This window comes from Chinchilla lanigera, unplaced genomic scaffold (assembly GCF_000276665.1).
Source record: "Chinchilla lanigera isolate Chin_1 unplaced genomic scaffold, ChiLan1.0 scaffold00002, whole genome shotgun sequence".
In the NCBI taxonomy this organism is placed as follows: Eukaryota; Metazoa; Chordata; class Mammalia; order Rodentia; family Chinchillidae; genus Chinchilla; species Chinchilla lanigera.
Window position 1 is genome coordinate 37,695,709 of NW_004955403.1, and position 20,860 is coordinate 37,716,568.

The following is a 20,860-nucleotide window of genomic DNA, read 5'->3' on the forward strand; positions in this document are numbered from 1 at the left end:
ATTATAACCAATGCTATAATGAATAAATGCATGTGGATTTTTGTGTTATTGGAGCTTTATCTTTGGAATCAGTTCTAAAATTGGGATTGCTGAGTGAAAAGATAAGTGGATTTGTACTTTAGTTAGATATTGTCAGATTTCCTTCTGGAAGGGTTGTATTAAGTTTTGCAAGTTTTGATATGATTTTTAATTGTTCTTTGTATATTACTGTATTAAATGTTAGCACTTTGTGATGGACTTATGACCATGTTCTTTCTCCCAGTTTGTTGTCTTTTGGTTTTGTTTAGAGTATTTTTTGTCATATACTTTAAAAATTATTTAGTGTCCTGTCACACTTATTAAGCTTTTGTGGATTTTGAGTACTTATTAGTTTTCTATATTAGTCAGCTTCCTTTGATAATATCCAACACCTACAATTTCAAGGAAGAAAGGTTTAGTTTGTTTATGGGTTCAGTGCATGAACAGTTAGCTCTAAGGCAGAGACTATGACAGAAGGGGAATAAAAAAGATAGCTTCTGCTGAGAAACCAGTGTATGAGTGCCAGAGTGAAAGCGGTGAGAGATCAGAGACCCTAAGGCCATGCCTCTATGAGCCACCCAGACACGCCTAGAGGTGTGCTCTGTCAATCCCTGGGAGCGACTTAAATTTTTTGAAAATTGACTTTTACAAATAACTCTGTGATGTAAATTGCAGTGCATAAATCTTGGTTCATAGTTTGGACTAAGCACTTAGGCTAGATCTCTAGAACTTCCTAGAACTTGATACTCAAACAAGAAGGATCAACATATGTAATGATAATTACATATATTGCTGAATAGCTTTGCATTTAAGTCCCCATCTGTTTTTGCTGTGATTAGCAAAGAATAAAAGAAATAATACACCATATTTTTCAGCTTTGCCTGTTACCATTCAAAATATTTTGTTAATTTGAAAGTCAGAATATGCTAATTTTTAACATAAGTATTAAAGAGGCTGAACATTTTTCTGTTTTAATAATAGTTGCATTTTTTTAGAGCATTATGGTGTTATTTAAATGCTGGGCATTTTTGTATTGATATAGACAAGCTCTTTATCTACTTATATTTTTAATAGTTTCATGGAATAATTATAATTCATTGTAGTCATATATATCCACTTTTTGTATGATTTCTTCTACTAAGATCATTTATGAATACAAATATTTTTCTAAATACCATGATGTACTGCAATTTTCTTAACATTACAGGCATATAAGACTGTGTGTCTACTTCAAGAAGTGTGGCCAAAAGGATCTGACATTCGACGAGTCCTTTGCGTTACTTCATGCTCACTGTTTTTGGAAATGTACCATCACTTCTTAGAAAACAGAAAGATGACCACTTCTGAAGAGACAACTAACAATGCAAAGGTGTAACTATTACAACTTTACTGGGAAGCATTAGTACTCTCCACTTTTGACATTTTATTAATTAGCATCTAACATTTTCTCCATTTTTTAAATTTTAAAGACAATAGTAAAAAAAAGAACAATGCAAAATACAAACAAAACAAAGCAAGGACATTAAAAATGATACAGGTTTCAAACCAAATGATAGGAATTAACAGTGGTTGTTATATTACTTATTATTATCTTCAACGAAGTTGCTTGGATTACCAGATGTAAGAATAGAAGATTGATCAAACCACTGAAGGGAATAAGAAAATAAAAATTTAAAAGAATTTTAGAGACAATACGTAGTTTCACTAGACAGGATGGTAGGAATTCACCAATGGTTGTTATATTGCATATTGTTGTGTTCACATAAATTGCTCAGATTACCAGATATAAGCATGCAAAATTAGTCAAAATATATAAAAAAAAGTTTTAAGCATCAACTGTTCCCCTCAATAAACCACCAGACACCAGCAGTACGGTTATGCCAGCTATCCTTCTATATTTCTCCATTTGATACTGAAATTATTGTATAATTTCAACAATCGGAAAAGCACTAGAATTTATTTTATTCTATTCTATTTTTCTTTACTTTAGTTTTTTAGTACTGTATATTGAGTTTAGGGTCTTGTGTATGGTAAAGAAACTAGAATTTATATTGTCCCATTTTGTTAAATATATCCACTTCTTTATTGTCATTGGCATGCTTTTTAGATACATTGCCATCCAGGTGTTCTCCTTGAGTAATCTGCAGTATTAGTTTTAAAGTATGATTCCTTTGACCTAATACAGTTTTTAACGTGTGGATCCATTCAGGAAGAGTCCTCTGGGATCGTAACTTCATTAGCTGTTTGGTTAATTATGTGAAGTTTGGCTTAGCCAAAAATCCTGAGAAATACCTTATGTTCAATAGTATTAAACTGAGTATTTCCTTTCTGCTTTATCTCAAATATATATTAATGCTGAAAATCATTGTCACAGAAGATGTAAAATGAAGAAAATTCCATAATCTCTATGTGGCAAAGTGCGGCTATCAGCTGTTATGGTTCTGCACGTTTATTATGCAGTTTCATAGGCTGCTATTCTCTGACTCATCTTCTCTGTTTTATTTAGGTGAAAAGAAATTGCTTAACCCTGCAGGATGCAGAGGATTTGTGCAGACTGCATTGTCTCAGTGTGGTTTTCCTACTACACATACCTCTTTCTCAGAGAGCTCATTCTAGATTCATCACTTCCTGTTGGATTAAGGACACTAAGATGTTCTTTAAAATGGTAAGTGTATTCTTTATTGGTTTAGTATTTTTGTCTCAACTGTTTGATGTGTGAAAACCACAGTATCCTTCAAAACATTGATATGGGAATAGTGTTATCCCTTTAAAAGAGTTTTAAAATGTCAGTGACCTAAATGAATCAGTTAATTTCAAGTAGATTTTCTAGTAATGACAATATATATATCTCTATCTCTGTCTCTGTCTCTCCCACTTCAAACTTTTTTTTAACCAACTTTGATATAGTCTTCCAGAGCTGTTCATAGTCTTCCTTAATGGTACTTCCCAAGTTCAAATGTAAACCTATAGAACAATTACTAATATTTAGTATTAAAAGATATTTGCACAAACATAAAACACACATTTTGACTCAATTCATAGAGTTCTGAAATATGTTACATTTCCACTGGAGATGTGGCATGAAAATTTCCACTGGAAATTTTCAGTGAGTTCCAGACTGGACCTAAATTGTTGTAAAGAACACTTGTGTTACGTTATTAAGGGACTGTGGGGCAGAAGAAGCTTCAGTCTCCTCTCTCAGTTTAACTCTGCAGACAGCGTCATGGAACAAACCCCTGACTTGGTGCCTACTCCTGTCTAATCTGCTCTGACCTGAGTCTGGGTTGCGAAGACATTCTTCCTAGTTCAGTAGGAGCATGGCCCCACAGTCATGAGCTTGTGTGTGGATGCCTGTGTAGGGGGAGAAACATCTTTTATATCTCTGGATGATCAAAGGTTTTTTTTCAATATATTATCTTTTTAAAAAAAGTGTTTGTTATGATTGATACGTTGTGTCAACTTGGGGAGTCTAGAGGTTTGGCTAAATGACTCAGCAGGAAGCCAGGGTGCTTACTTTGTATTCATCCTGAGCCTGTGGTAGAGGAGCACATGGAGATTATGTGAGAGCTACAGACCCCTTAGATGGGGGTAGCCTGTTTACAGTGTAAGGCAGGGAAAGAGGCTGCTTGCTGCCATTCCTCCCTTTTGCTCTGGCTGCTTTGCTGTTCAGCTGCCATTCTCCCCTTTGCTCTTGTTGCTTTGCTATCTTCTGCCTCAGAGCCAGCCAAGTAATGACTGAAACCTCCACAAACTGTAGGCTAAATAGACCTTTCCTTCCCTAATTTTGGGCGTTGGGTATTTTGTCTCAGCAACTAGAAAAAAGTAACCAAGACAGTGTTCTTTAATTTTAAATTTTTATTAGTACATGTTTGCAGTGCATAATGATTGCATCATTTTAGAGAAATGGTACATATGTATAATAAATCTGTTATTTTTTTTCTTTCCCCTCAACCTCCCTTTTATTCTGCTAGCATCAGAATTATTTATCTTATAAATCATTATACAGGCAATTATCATATATACAGATCAACAACTTGACTAATAGCTCAAATAACATAAAACACATAAGACAAACCAAATTGAGGTACACTGCAAATTAGATTACAACAAATTAAAGATATGCACAGCAAAGAAAATCATCAATAGAGTGAAGAAATAATCTACAGAATGAGAAAAAAACTTTTGGCAGATACTCTTCCCACAAAGGAATATATATAGAATAAAGAAAGAACTCAAAAAAATTAGACTTCCCCAAATTTAAAGACTCAATCAAAAAATGGGCATCTGAAGTGAATATGGATTCTCAGATGAAGAAACACAAATGGCCATGAAAGATGTTCAACATTGTTGATCATTCAAGAAATGCAAATTAAAATAACACTGAGAGTCCATCTCACTCCAGAAGGAATGGCTATCATCAAGAAATCAACCAATAAAAAATGCTGTCAAGGAACAATGCTGGGAAAAAAGGAACACTTCTTCGTTGTTGGTGGAAATGTAACTGGTGCAACCACTGTGGAAATCAGCATGAAGAGTCCTCAAAAAACTAAAACTAGAAATTCCGTTTGACTCAGCTATTTCTTTTCCAGATGTCTTCCCAAAGAGTTAGACATCCTACCACAGTGATGTATGCATACCCAGGCTTATAGCAGCACAATATATAATAGCTAAATATTGAAAACAACCTATATATCCATCAACAGATGAGTGGATAAAGAAAATGTGTTATTTACATACAATAGAGTACTACTCTGCTGTGAAGGATAAAGGATAAAGTTGAGTCATTTGTAGGAAGGATAAAGTTGAATGAAGGATAAAGAAGGATAAAGTTGAGTCATTTGTCGGAAAACAGATGCCCTTTGATACCATGATGCCAGGTGAAGTAAATGAGACACATAAGGTTAAGTATAACATGGTTTATATTATATGAAAAACTCAATATATAAATAAAGTCTGAAATAAAAGACATACAATAGGAAAAAAGGGAAAAATGACAAAATATGATTTCTTGATTGGAAAGTACAATCGGGGAACATTAAAACCGAAGTAAAGAACAGAAGCGCATTTGAAAGCAGAAGTGTTTCTATAGCTTTCAGATGATCTCTGTGAATCATGGTGTGAGGGAAAAAATGCATTTAGAGTCATGTACAGATTTCTCTGATTTGGGACAAAGCACTATACCAAATTCATTTTTTTCTTCAGCTTTGATTTTATTTTTTGTTTTAATATTGCAAGGAATAAAATTTCATCATTATCCCATCTGAATTATATTAATAAGAATTGGGACAGCCCTGTTCATTTGCTCTTTGATTTGAATGTAGAAATACATAAAGTCACTTTATTTTTTTGCTAATATGAAAATTGTCAATAATTTTGTTTTATTTTCAATTTTTCAGAAAAAGTGGTGTGAATATTTCATCTTATGTAATGTAAATGCTTTAGAATTTTGGAATCTAAATTTAACTGACCTTTCTGACTTAAGTGATGAACCTTTGTTGAAAAATATTACTTTTTATTATGAAAATGAAGATGTAAAAGGTATGACTGTAGTATATAATAATAATTATACTTTAATCCAGAGATAAACACTATAAAAGATTTAAAATTATTTTCCTGTACTTAGATATAACAACTATTTTGTTTTTTCCAATGTTTGTTCATTTATATATGTAATTTTTACTTAGTTGTAATCAAATGAATACTGTATTTCAAAATGTTATTTCTTAATAATATTGTCAAAAGATTTTTGGAAAAATATGTTTATGTGTTTGATATTTTCAGATAATTTTAACAGTTCAGGTTTTTTAATTTGTGTGAATGCATAATGCTTCTTCATAAAATTTCTCTAATTAATGTAACTATTTCAATCCTATTATTTAGGAAATTTTATTTTTTCCAAAAGTAAAAAATATATATAATATATATATATACATGTATTATATGCATATGTAATTTGGTTTGTTTCTTTGAATTTTTTCTAAGAATATTTTCTGTGATGTTTCTTAATAGTCAAAGAAAAATAAAATATTTTCAGAGAAATGTAATTGTTATTAAAGTTTCTTTGACATTGAGGATGTTTCCTAATTATCAAGCATTGCAATTAACTGGCTACATATAGATTTGTGATTCTTTGCTGATTTTTCATCTCTCAAAAATCAGTTTTTATTCACTTTTATTATTAGCAAGGCTGTATGTGACATAATATTTTATTATTAAAGAACAATAAAATATTCCCCATCTGTAATTATTTTTTTAATAATAATAGTTACAATTTTAATAGTTACAATTTTAATCCCTAGTTATAAAAAGAAAATTAACTGTAAAGTCTACGATTTCCATTTAGTTCCAGTATGGAACTCACTGAAGATTTCATTATGTAACACATATTTCAGAGCTCTATCAATTGAGTCAATATATGTGCTGTTGTGTTTGTGTAAATAACTTTTAATGGTAAGTATTATTGTTACATAGGTTTACATTTGAACTTGGGAAGCACCATTGTGAAAGAATATGAACATCTCTGGAATACTATATCAAAGTTGGTAAAAAAGTTCCAAGTGGGCAAGCCATTTCCTATCAGAACAACCACACTGCAGTTTCTTAGAAAGAATCCATTGTCAATCAAAGGTAATAAAATACAGAACTTGGTTTGAAATAAAAACATTATTCCTCTGAAAATATTTTCAAAGCACAACTGATTCAGTGTTTAAGAATAAATCATTTTCTGATACTATGTATTTTGATGATTGTCATATACTTGGAGTGATATGCTATACTGTAGTTAGAAGTTTTATGATTTTTCCTTAAACCAATATGTATACACGCCATCTATATAAACAGAGTGGTATACAGTGTTATCTCAGTTCATGGACTTAATTCATTCCATGATTTTAGTGGCAAACTGAGTTGGATAAGAACCAAATCAAAATTTCCCCTAAGGTCAAGGTCAACATTGAACTGAATGATTGAACTTGATTCAGTGGTGTGAGTCTTTATTCTTAGCACTTGATAAGCTGAGGATCACTTCAACCCACCAAGAGAGCAGACTACAACATAATGAGACTGTCTGCAAACAAAAACAAAAACAAAACTATGCAGCAGGGTGTCTCAGGAGCCAAGGAATGAAGAAGGAGCAGCCATTTGTGAAAGTCAGTGCCCCAGCCCTTGCGGCCCTGGGAGCATTTACTGTGTTGGTGGTGATACAGAGAGCTGGATCCCAGCTGTACTGGGAGGGAGAACAGGAGGGAGAGGGTGACATCTCTACTCAAAGCAAGGATTTTTAGAGTGAACCTCGAAGGCTAGATCTCGCAGGCCCTGCTTTCTAGCAGAGGAAGGTGTCAAACAAATCTCACTGGACCTGGAATAATACAAATTACTCTGACAATTTGAGGTTTCAGTTTGAACTATTAATAGGGTCATGACAACTCTGAGCTAGGAAATTAGCTTAAAGAGATAAAAGGGATCTTCAAGCTCTTATGAGGAACAAGTTATAAATCCTTGTTTACAGAGCTTTCTATCAAATATGTATACAAATACAACTTTATAAAACAATGAGAAGACAAATCATAAGAAAATTGTAAGCAATAGTACTAGAACTCTTAAGTACAGTACTTTGGTTTTGTCATTATAACTATTAGATATATATTACACGTTTTAAAATATTTTAAAAATTAAATGTGAATTCTGAAAATGAGACAATAACCACAGAGTTTAAAAACACTTTCAATTTACATTTGTCAATGACTAGGATAGAAGCTGATTGGATAATGGTAGAAAGAGAATTTACAAACTTGAAACAGATGGAAAGAATTACTCAGAGATGATAAAAATCATTATGCTAAGTTAAGTAAGTGAGGCATAGAAAGAAAAATATTGCATGATGCCACTGAAAGATAGAATCTGGAAAAAGAATTAATACAAACAAAGAACATAGAGTAAAATGGAGTAATATGTAATATATATCTTCAGAAAAAATAAAACTCAATTTATTCATCAGCACTGAATCACTGAAAATATTTCTGTGTGATGAATTTTAGGAAGAAAATGATCCAGAAGAAACATGAAAGTTAGGGGGAGTTTAGTGTGTATTGGTAGAAGGATATTTTTCAGAAACATCGGGGAGGACACATATCATTTTTTATCAAAATGTGTTCCATTAAACAAACACCAATGAATTCAAATAGTTTATTGATCCCAAGATGATCCAAGAAAGGAATGTTAGACCAGAACTAAAAGTATGTCGGGCATACTAATGCATCAGTTTCCACTGTGGGCAACCGTAGGTAAATTTCACTAAGACTCTTGAATGCAGAAGGTGCCTTGGAGATATCTTAGCTGAAGAGTGAGATAGCCGAGGTATTCATCATCTACCTCTTGTCATGATGTTGGATGAGGGCTGTCCTTAACATTTCTCTCCTGGTTCACATGAGCTGTGTGCAGAAGAGTTCAGGGAAAGTCTCACGGGCTTGAGAAAGATGAGGGCAAGAGCAGTCCCAGTGAATGCTGCCAGGTTACCAGCTAGAGCAGTTGCAGTTTACCTGGAGTTGTGAACCATACAATGAATAAAAATCCATTCATAAGCCTATTCCAGTATTATCAGACATTATCTATCTATCTATTTATCTATCTATCTATCTATCTATCTATCTATCTATCATCTATCTATCATCTATCCATTCACTGTGTGTGATTATAAAATCAAAAAGGACCCAAGAGAGTACTGTAATGGTAACAAGTAATTTCTTTGCCACTTTTATTTTTCCCTACTTTTTAAGTTCATTTTCATGAAAGTGTGTGTGTTGTATGTGTGTGTATTATCTTTCTGAGTGATGGTTCCATTTTAAAATTCCTTGTTTCACAATAGAGCATAGTAAGAGAAATAAACATTTGATAATTTTGCAGTACTGGAAGACTGAAGCAAGGGTTTTCCCACTGATCTACTTTCCAATCCTTTTTTAGTTCTTATTTTGAGACAGGGTCTTGCTAAGTTGATAAGTTGCCTAAATTGGACCAAAATTGTAATTTTCCTACCTCAGCCTCTTAGAGTGTTGGGGAAATATTTGCAAATAAGGAGGAGGGGCATATATGTATCTATTCATCAATCCGTTCACCCATCTACCTACTTTCATGCCTAAATATTACCTATTTTCTTGATATTCTGCTGTGTACCAAAATGTGTAAATATGGGAAATAGTTTTAAGGGAAGGGCTAGAATTTATAAATGTAAAGAAAAACATTTTTCATGCAAAATTTCAGGAAAGAATGTATAAAATTCCTGTATAAAAATTTACCTTTGACCTTATCTTAATGCTTTCTTTACAGACACCTCCAAAGAAATAGTGCCTAATTTGGGTTTTATTCCAATGTCATGTCAAATGGTTGACAAATTTTCTGGAGACATTTTGAAAGATTTACCTTTTCTAAAGAGGTAGGGGGCTAAAAATATATCTTAATCAGTACTTATATGGGAGGGAAGAGTTATTTATTAAGGATGCCTTGCAATGTACCAGATTAGAGTATATTACATGTATATTTTTGTAATACAAAATGAATTTAATATAAAAAATTTCAGTGCCCTTTGACTTCATTATATAAACATGTATAGGATTATAATCTCATTATAAACTATCCCAGTCACATGTTTCTAAATAATGAATTAATAGTGAATGTCTAGTGATGTCGTTAGGACAGTTAGAGGTGTACGGTGGATTCTTGAGTGTGTAAGAAACTGTTTTTTGGGTTCTACCATCCACTGTATCACAAAAGGAGGAAGGGCTATATGGATTTTAAAGTTGCTACTATCAAATAAAATCTATGCTTTTCTGTGTTAGGAGGCATATGCAATTTAAAGTATACATACTTTTTTCACTCATAGTGATGATCCTGTTGTTACTTCACTGGTTAAACAGAAGGAATTTGATGAACTTGTGCACTGGCATTCTCACAGACTCCTTAGTGATGATTACGATCGGACAAAAAGCAACTTTGATGGTGGGTTCTGTGACTTAGTCTATTTCCTTTTCTGCTTTCTATTTTTGGACAAAGATAATCGCATTATCAGCCAGAAATTAAATATTTTCAAATAAGAATGGTATACTAGATACGTTGTTGTACATTAGGAAAGACAATAAAGAAAATCCCTGTTTTGTTTACATTCATAGGTGGGTTCAGAGAAGGGAGCACTCAAATATAGCATCTGTCTCCACAAGAGCTAGGCACTGGAAATTCTTATCAGCCTGCTTATATCAATAGCTGTCAAAATCATCCAAGATGTAAGGTGATACGGTAGATTAACTATTCATATCTTTCTGAGTGGTTTAGCTTGATATGTTTAGATTCAGATGAAGAAATAAGCCAGCATAGTTACACATTTAGGTGAGTATTGCAGATTTATTTTTGGAGGGTGTGGAAGTAAGCCATTCATCCTTGGGCCTTCCTGTGCAATTAGATTTTTCCCAAGCTACCAAGCTCGTGTTTTCATTTGGAGTAAGAACTTTTTTTATTCAGTGATCTGAAAAGTCAGAATAGCTAGGTTATTTTCTTCTTGCTTCTGTCTATATGTTCTCTTGAGCCTAATTTTTAGGTCACATACAGAAGTAATGCCCAGAATCCTTCATTTTTCGTAGAACCCCAAATTTTGCTTTTGGAAGAAGGCCTTGAAAAAAATTTTGTTACCACTATCCTTTAAGTAAGATATGAAAGTATCCTACACTCAAGTGATTGTCTGAATTCAATACCTTGTTTAGCAAAAGTAATCAGGTCAAATTAGTGTTCCATACTAGAAAGCAAAGTGTATGTTAGTGTGGGACAGTGTGAGGAGTTAGTAGTAACACCACCGAAAAATACAGTCATGGTGCATTTTAAATGTTTCTTTTTCAGGAAAGTCTAACGACCCTTGGGTTCTAAAAAACAGGCAAAAATATCACAGGTTTCAGCGCTTTTATGGAAATTCATTAGACCCAATCTCTTCAAAACTCATTGTAACCCAAGATACAAAGCCGAAGAAGAATTTTAATGAAGCTAAGAACAAAAAGGCTCATGTAAGGTTCTAGAAATTCTACCCAATTTCAGTTAACTTTTCTTAAATTACTGTTTGTTCAACCCTTTGGTAATTTCTTTCCACATGCACTTTTTTAAAATAATGATTCTTTACTATCGTACTTAGTAAGTCTGTCTAACCTGCAAGTAAAAAATTGTATGTGGTCCTCCACCATAATATCATATGCTTTAATTGGAAACAAATATAACACAGTAAATGACTAAAATCTCAGATTTAGAAATGTTGAAATCATATTAAAATAGTTATTTACTAGTGAATGACAATAATATATTACTATAGTATTACTGCATATGTGATAAAATTAATATGAACGCTAATCTGCTTTTGGGGGTCTTGAATCATACATTTAACTTCACTTTCCCAAAAAGTACTTATATAATTAATGAATCTAATTCTTTGTTTCCTCATTTTCTTTTTTCTTCATGAAGTGCCATTTTTCAAACCAAGGGCCATTATCAAAGACCAATGGGGGCTGGGGATTTAGCTCAGCGGCTAAAGCGCCTGCCTGGCAAGCACAAGGTCGTGAGCTTGGTTCCCGGTACTGGAGAAAAACCCAAAAAAAAAAAAAAAAAAAAAGACCAATGCTAGGAATAAACAAGGAAGTTTATTTGTTTATTTATTTTTCATTAAAATTTTTCATTAGTTCATGTCTGCAATACATAATGTTTGTGTATTTGTGTTTGGTGGGTGTTCATAACACACCTTAATTCCTTTTCATCCCTTCTCTTTCCTTCTTCTCCCCATCCCTTCATCTCTTGGTCCTCTTCTCATGTAAGAAAGAGCTAGCTCCCTACTTGGATTTCCTATATAAGAGAAACCATGCGATATTTAAGCTTGAGTGTCTGATGTGCTTCAGTTAGTATGATGGTCTCAAGGTGCATCCATTTTCCTATAAATCACTCAAAGTTCTCTTTCTTTATGGCAGAGTAGTACTGTATTGTTTGTAAAAAGTATTGACCTTTTATTAATAATTATTAATAATCTGAATAATCGGCCTAATATTAATAACTAAGTACAGAATATTTGTTAAAACTGGATTTAGTGGTTTTATGACTTTATAGCAAGGTAACACTTTGCTGTGTTTTCTAAACACATGTAATTATGAAATTCAGGCTACTCCTTTAGGATGCAAAGTTGGAGATTAGGAAACAGCATTTATTTTCATTAAAAGTGTCTCTTAAGAATGAAAGTTTTAGTGTGTGAGACAGTACCAGCTTAATAAAGCCAATTTCCAACAAGCTTACCATGTCTGCCTTATCAAGTGCAGCAAGCATAATGAAGTTATAAGGAATTAAACATATAATCTGGCCCCATGTTCAACAACAACAGAAACAAGATAAAAACACCTTTAGCCTCACTTCTGAGTACTTACATTTAAAGTATTCTATAAAGATCAAAAATAATGCCATTTCTGTATCAGTTCTCCAACTAATTAATAAGCAAGGAGTGCAAACTTCAAAACTTTGAGGGACAGGCATCATTTTGAGGACTTATCAAAAACCAACTTTTTCATATTATATTAAAGGTAAAGTTTAAAAGTCACTAATGGCTCTAAAATGTCCTTAGCCCTTTGGTGAAGTCTGTTTTCTTTAAATGATTGAAAAATCCAATCAGAATCGTAGACTGCTTTTAGTCTTACATTTATAGCAGCAGCTTCAGTAATTCATCTATGTAATTATTGTTTCCTTCTCATGGTGACAACCTTCTTTTCATTTTTACAGCAAATTTTGTTGTGGATGTGACCCCCAAATTTCATTATCAATGCCAGGAATATTGTCTTCCTCATCTTCCTCTTCCTTTTCCTTTCATTTTTTTCTGAGAGATGCTACAAAATAGTAAATTGTCAAAAATGTTATCTTATGGCTCAAGATATGAAGATTGAGAAATATTTTATACTTTTAACCTCTTACTCTTATTAGAAATCAGTTATCCGAAAGAAATGGAACACCCTTAGCATTTTGTATTTGTAGTAAATGCATTTTTCTACTAATAGTTCAATAAATCTATGTCTCCAAGATAAAGTGAGCACTGTAAATTGGCAAAGGGCTAAGGTCCACCCTTGTACTGAAGCAGAACTGTGATGAATGGACCTAATTCAGAGCACTTGCCATGTTAAACATTAGGAAAATTCAAGTATTATTGATTAAAATCAAATGCTTAGAGAGGAATGACAGTTAAATTTGCTTCACTGTAGGAAAATGTTTACATGTTAATTCCATGAGTAGCAAGTATAGTGAAAAGTTTGTCTAAATTTCCCTGCTAGTTCTGTAAGCTTGTCTTTATGTAACAAGTCAGGTGGATAAAATCATAGTAAAACTGTTACGAAATTGTTAATGTAAGTCAATTGGAAACATTATCTAAGAAGAGCAAATCATTTGTTTTTGTCTGTCCTTCTACACTCTTGTTTCCTCTATAACCTTTCTCTTTCCTCATTTACTCATCAGTGCTTTGTGCTGGGACATGAAGAGCGTGGCATAATCCTGTCCCAAGGATCCCAGCATAGAAAAGAACACAAGCATGTTCATGTTGATTAGCACTTTGGTAGATGACCAGGTACAAGAGGAGCAAAGGACCCAGGGACAAGAGAGGGAGGGCTTCATGATGGAAATAACTTAACAAAATAGGAAATAGGAAAGTGACTTGGGAGCAATGGAAGAGGGAAGGTGATTCCAGAGAGAACAGCAGGTACTACGGTGACAAATAACAGTGGTCATGTCTTTTTTATTTCTTTTTTTCTATGACTGACATCACTGAGCAATTGAAAATATTTCTACAGAGAGCCTTTATATTCACTAAATTAAGTTGTATGGTACCTGGGATAGAACCTAGGCTCTTCACACTAAGCCACATCTCCAGCCTTTTTAAAATAAAAAAAAAAAATTCTTTTAAACTTTGAGACAGGGTCTTGCTGATTTACCAAGTTGTCAGGTTAGGTTTGAAATATGCAGTCTTCTTGCCTCAGCCTCCCAGAGTGCTGTGGTTATAGGCATATGCCACCACACTGAGCTGAACTGTCACAACTTTTTAATTTACAGAAGCTTAATTTTAAGAAAAAGCCATTTTATGTCCAGTGCTTATTAAAGGATAAGATGATGGTCCAAATCATTAGTATACATTTAAAAATATTGTTTCATATAATGTCATCTTGAAATAGTTTGAATTTGTTGCAAGATATGTTTCACTCCTTTTGGGCAGGAGACTAAGGCTGAAATAATTGCTAGAGAGAATAAGAACAGATTATGTGTCAAGGAAGAAGAAAAAGAAGAGCAGAAATGGAACGCTGTGTCATTTTCTATTGAAGTAGAAATGACAAGGAATTTCAGCTCTGGAGTAAAGAGCCTGGAAAACTTTTTGAAATCATGTAAAAGTAACTCAGTGAAAGTTCGTGTTGAACTGGTTGGTCTCACTGCCTGTTTGAAAGTGTGGAAAGAACGCCATCGAGATAAAGGTACATGATTATAGTTTCTTATTTTGGTGAACTGGAGAACTATAGAAATGTTATGATGATAATAGTCATTTGTTAACTGGAAATTTGTGTTGGAAGACTTATGTGCATTATCCGATTGTATTAAGCCTCATTTTCTCCATTTTATTAATGAACAATTACAGCTCAGGATTTCAGTAGCAAATACTGATCACAGTCATAAACACAATCAAAGGTAGGTTTTAAAATAGCTGTGTATCAAGTAGTGGCACGATTAAGGGAACCAATCAAGATGGTGAGCCAGCCAGGGAGAATCTAGCATTCACTTTTATATTCCAAAGCATAAATGTTTTCTTTCTGGGGAAATTGATAATGTCTGTCTACTATGCTGATTTCTTCCAAAGTTTCTGTGGATTCCTTGGGCTCTCTATACAATTTCTGTAGCAGGTAGTAGAAATGCAAAGGAGAAAGATAGAGCAAAACAGGAAGCAGTTGGGAAACATATATAAATTAATAAGTGGTGAAATGACTGTGCTTGATATTACCTCCAGCATGATAGTTTGTTTAAGTAAACCTGGTTGATGTGTCAGTCTTGAGAATTCCACACTTGAACCGTTTTAACACATGACTCCAGTATTCTCTCTGGAGAACCAAATCTGCCCCCAAATCTGACCCCAAATTTTATTCCTTTTGCCTTGAATACATGTTCTAGCAAAGTCTATGCCTCACTGTACATTTTATTCTAATGAGAGGCATAAGACTTAACAGCACATGTTGTTCTCACCAATCAGGATGATTAATCAGGTTTGCAGTTGGGTGCTACTAAGAGAAACCAATAGTGGCTTAAAGAATATAGTACTTTATTCATTTAAATGAAGCTCACACGTGGCCTGCCTAGCCTGCTGGGGCAGCTGGACAATGTCATCAGTGACCCAGGTTCCTCTTTCTTGGTTCTATTATCCTTGACATGTGTTCCGTTCTTCAGATTGTTTTACATTTCTTGGTGATGTATTCTAGCAACTAGAAGAAAGGGAACAAGGTAAATTCTTTATGTCTGTTAGAACCCCATCTCTGTCTTTTAAGGAGTTCTGCTATCACAACTTCCTCTTAGATATTATGAGGTAGAACTTGGTGAAAAGGCCACATCTAATCACAAGGGCTTTTGGTAAATGTAGACTTTTACTTGATACATTGAAGTTCTTTATAATACAGAAGGAATAATGACTAATAAATAGTGAGGAGAGAACTACTAAGTAGTTTTGTCCATAGAGGTCTATGTTATTGATTTTCATGTGTTTAAATTCTTTCTATTCTCCAATCCACTTCAAAAAACATCTTTCCATAAAGCCTATATTTGATGGGGCTCACATAACATCTATAGTTTCTATCACATACTGTGCAACAGTCAAGTTATTATATCTTGTCTTTCCAACTGGGTGGGAAACTTCTGGATGATAAGAATTTTGCATTAAATTTCTTGGGCAGCCTCTTACAGCGTTCATTAGGTGTTTGGTAACAGTTGTTGAATAGATACAAATAGGTTGATATGAAGAAAGGTGGACTCACAGGAACCCTGACATGGTAAGTATGAAATGATTAGCAGAAGGGAAGCATATAAATGATATATGTGACTCTAAAGGAATGGCGAGAGATTGTGCAAGTCTGCATTTGGCAGTTGAAATAGATAGTTTGAATTGAAGGACTCCAGTGATTACACCAAATGCATCTCTATGGTCAAAATCAGGGCTCAGTAAATATTGCTAAATTTTAAATCAGACGCTTTAAGTATTTTCTTTTGAACATAGTAGAAGATAAAACAATAGAGACATGATTTATTATTCTCCATAAACTTCTAAAATCTCCAGCTTTACCAACCTCATTTCTCCCATTACTTAGAAGATTTTTCTTTATTCTAGCATTAGCATGGCTATTCTCAAAAATTCATGGGGATGATGAAGTATGGATAATGAAACTTTCATATTATTTAGTCTTCTCTGCTTCAAAACTTCTGTTAATGCCAAGTAAAGTAGTGAAATTTAATCAAGATTAAGAGGCCAGGTGATTAACTTTGAATATGAAAAATCTACTATTTTATGCCTTTTTGTAACCATTTAATTGTTTATTTTTTACAACGATAAAACCACAAAAGATTTAAATATAGCTGTCCAGATGATGAAAAGGATTCACTCCTTGATGGATAAATACTCAGAACTTTTGCAAGATGCAGATCGGCAACTCATAGGCAGATGCCTTATGTATTTAGGATTTGATGAGTTGGCAAAGTCTTTTTATACAGATCAGGTAATATTTGAATAGTGTAAATATTAGATATACATGGGGTTTTAAAAAATACAGTAATCTCCTTTAGATTATTTTACTTAAAATATTATCATTATTAGTTATCCAAATGCCTAATCTTGAAGTAATATAGAATTGGAAATCTTGTATAAATGCTTTCCTGGACAAATAGAATAAATGCCATATAATTTGTATACGCTTTAGAACGAATCGTACAATTAGCTCTAGCAAAACATCTCAAGATGATAGCACAATTATTTCACTTTTAAAAATGTGTCAGCTGGTAGCTGTAAGACCCATGATAGACTTTTAAAAGTCTGATGTCTATTAATTTATTTATAGCTAAGAGGATAATTTAAGTGGTAATGTGTTTACAAAACTTAAAAGATGGTAAAATACTTTTTATATAGAAGAAACTTAGAAATAAATATTTTAATCATTTAAATGACGTTTAATTTAAGTCACTTTCAAAATGGTCTTTGAAATAATATAGGATGCAGTAGACAACATAAAGAAGAAGAAGTATTCAGTTGGCATTGGGCCAGCTCGGTTTCAATTACAACACATGGGCCATTATTTGATACGAGAGGAAAGAAAAGATCCGGATCCAAGGGTCCAGGACTTTATTCCTGATACTTGGCAGGTAATGATGCAAAGGCAAATGAAAAACATCTTGTATATGTATATATGAGGGCAGGAATCTCTCAGTCTTGCAACTTTATACATTATATCTGGCATAGACTTCTTAATATTGAGTTATGTCATTTAAAATTATCTATGTAAAATGCCAAATGCTGACTTTTTCTCACTTCAAAAAGTAAACTTTTAATTTAATGTATACTATTTAGTTGGAAGTAAGTGATTGATTTACTATATAGATTTGAAGATTAAAGACATTCATGTTATACAGCTGTATCAGCTTGGAGCACCCTCATGATTTTCTCCAAGTCAATAGGATTTCATACATAAATATATAAACTTACACAGAGAAACTGGGGTATTTTACACAATGGAGACAATTGTTTAGGTGTGTATACATTGCAACCAGTATTCTTCTATAAATGTATGTAAAATGCCTATGGAAGGTCAAAATTATGAAGAAATGGATCCAATTTTGTATATATTAACCATATAAAATTGGTAATACATTGAGCATACTTACATAAATGTAATTTCATATGTTTGGTCTGGTAGATTGTTAGAACCAGACTAGATGTCAGCTTTTCATTACTGTAATGAATTACATGAGGTGCCCTAACTTTATAAAGAAGTTCATTTAGGTTACATTTCTAGAGATTCACCATCCAAGATCAGGTGATACAATTAGTTTGGTCCCCCTGGAGGCTTAACAGCAGAGTAGCATGACATCTTGGTTGGAATTCATGTGGAAGAAAACATCATATCTTCAACCAAACAAGTAGAGAGAGCTAGATGAGGCTGGGCTCAGGCTTTTTATAAGTAGCCCATCTTGAGAGCTACCCAAGAATCCCACAGGAACTACCTTCCCTAGGGCTTCCCGCTCTGGCACTTACGAAAGTTTGCAGAACCTCTCAAAGGTCTACCCTGGGGTTGAAGCTTCCAACAAAAGGATTCTTGAAGGACACTAAAACCATAAGCAAACCACAGGATGGACTTTAACTCTTTTCCATTGACAGTAGTGAGCCACTGTAAAAACTTCACGCTATTTCCATCAGTAGGAAGACTAATTTCTTATTTCAGTGCAGGCTATGGGCCTGGCAAATATTCTCCATTAATTGTATGCATGTTGCCACACTCCTGATATTCACTTCACTATCAGGTGTGATTTCAAGTGGACCGAGACTTAAGAGGGGTACAAATTGGGATTAGAAGGTATTTTTCTGTCCTCTGCACTTCATAAGTTTATAGTTCTTTTGACTAGTCATCAGGTTGATAAATAAAAACATAGAGATGATGCTCCTACCTGACCTCCAGACTAGGTACCTTGTATGCTATATAGAAAGTAGAAGTTGGGTAAGACAATTAAGATTTTTGACGTTTTTCTTACCCAGCCATTTTTTTCATCATTAAAAATTATGTATTTGTTACTTTTTAGAGCATTATTTATCAGAGCCATTCTGCATTTACTATATGACAAATAACTACAAAGAAATCTTCCCAGTAACAGGTGTTTGATTCAGACTTTCCATTTTTCAAAAGTAAAACTCAACTTTCACATCCTCAAAAGCAAACAAATTATATTCTCTGAGAGGACTGTATGTGCTTTTCAGATATTTAAAACATGGTTATCTGTGGAATCGTAACTTTCAAGCATTCCACTTGATACTCAGAAAATCATATTGGAAATGTTTAATATGTTTGGTTTGCTAACACGTTGTTTATATTATTGACACAAATTTTACTGTGAACCCTGCAGCGGGAGCTCCTCGATGTGGTGGAGAACTATGAGTCAGCAGTGATTGTTGCCCCGACATCCTCAGGCAAAACCTATGCTTCCTACTACTGCATGGAGAAAGTGCTGAAAGAGAGCGATGAAGGGGTGGTTGTGTATGTTGCACCGACGAAGGTAGCACTGTAGCTCATGCAGTTTGCTCTTTCGTTCCTGAACCCTCTTTCAAAAACACTGCATGTGGTCATCACATGATAAGTCTAGTTCTCTTTATTTCTTAACCTGCAGTTGTCTGCTTTTTTTTTATTTTTTTATTTTTCTAATTTCAAAAATTAAAAAAAACTGACAAAACAACAATGAAGATAAAATCAAAAACAACAAAAATGATACATGACCTCAAAACAAAATGATAGGAATTTACAGTGGTTGCTACATTACATACTGTTTTCTTCCACAAAGTTGCTCAGTCCACCAGACACAAGAATGTAAGATTGATCAAACAACCAAAGACAGTAACAAGTAAAAAACAAACAAAATAAAACATTGGAAATGATGCAGGGCTTCACCATACAAGATGGTAGGTGTTCAACAATGGTTCTTATGCTGCATATTGCTTTCAGATCAGTCATTCTGATTGCCAAATTCAAGCGTGCAAAATTGGTCAAGAAAAAAGAAAATTTTAAGCATTGACTGTTCCTTTCAATAAACCACAGACATCAGCAATACACCTATTCCAGCTATCCTTATATATTCATATAAATACTGTTTTTCATTTAAAAAAGCCAAAATAACAAAAACAAATACATAAACAAAACAGCATAGAGAGCAATAAAAAGATACAGAATTTTAAAACATGGTGATAGGATATTAACAATGGTTGCTATATTATATAATTTCATCTTCAAAATGGTTGCACATATAACTATTTATAGGCACACAAGACTGATCAAACAAATACACATTAACATTTCCTTTCAATAAATCAACAGGTAGTAGTACTACAATTATCCTAGCTATCTTGTATGTATTTATACATTTTTTCCTTCTTCCTTCTTTCTTTTTCCTCTCCCTTCCTTCATCCCAGTTGCTCCTTCCTATTTGAGCAGTTTCTTTTCCCTTTAACAATATCTATTGTACCTTTCAAATTTTATTTACTCCTTCGGGTTCTTATAATAGGGAGGAAATACGATGTTTACATATGTGAATCTGATTTATTTCACTAATGAGTATGGTCTCTAGTTGCATCCATTTACCTACAAAAGCCTCTAGTTTATCTTTCTTTATAGCTGAGTAATACTCCATTGTATAAAAATACCACATCTTTTTATCCATTCTTCAGTTGATAGACATTTGGGTTGTTTCCAAGATTTAGCTATGACAAATTGTGTCGCACATATATCCCTGTGGTATGATGTTTTCAGTTCTTCTGGAAAAATATCCAGGAGGGGAATAGCTGGGTTGAACAGGACCTCTAATCCTAGTTTACTGAGGAATCTCCAATTGTTCCAGCTTTAGAGGTTAAGATATAACCTTCCTTGGAACCATTAAAGGAAAACGCTAGTCTTGCGGTCTTGGTTTTGAGCTTGATGCTTGAGTTGAGAGAAGCACTCACACTTTCTTGGGCAGTGGTGAAATGACTAAGGGTGTGGTATTGCCTCTGCAGGGCTTCCTGGAATATATCTGATCTGCTATT

General features: G+C 33.6%; 1 protein-coding gene across 5 annotated transcripts in view; it reads left to right on the forward strand.

Annotated features, from left to right (window-relative positions):
* Ddx60 (DEAD (Asp-Glu-Ala-Asp) box polypeptide 60) overlaps positions 1 to 20,860 on the forward strand; it is an 85,136-nt gene that overhangs the window by 15,770 nt on the left and 48,506 nt on the right. For all 5 annotated transcript variants that reach the window (XM_013513454.1, XM_005373576.2, XM_013513451.1 and 2 more), the window contains exons 7-17: positions 1,226 to 1,387; positions 2,525 to 2,683; positions 5,415 to 5,556; positions 6,490 to 6,645; positions 9,340 to 9,445; positions 9,893 to 10,008; positions 10,897 to 11,057; positions 14,273 to 14,525; positions 16,651 to 16,802; positions 17,293 to 17,442; positions 19,195 to 19,344. In XM_013513454.1, the coding sequence (XP_013368908.1) occupies positions 1,226 to 1,387; positions 2,525 to 2,683; positions 5,415 to 5,556; positions 6,490 to 6,645; positions 9,340 to 9,445; positions 9,893 to 10,008; positions 10,897 to 11,057; positions 14,273 to 14,525; positions 16,651 to 16,802; positions 17,293 to 17,442; positions 19,195 to 19,344 (1,707 nt within the window). The remainder of the gene's footprint in view (positions 1 to 1,225; positions 1,388 to 2,524; positions 2,684 to 5,414; positions 5,557 to 6,489; positions 6,646 to 9,339; positions 9,446 to 9,892; positions 10,009 to 10,896; positions 11,058 to 14,272; positions 14,526 to 16,650; positions 16,803 to 17,292; positions 17,443 to 19,194; positions 19,345 to 20,860) is intronic.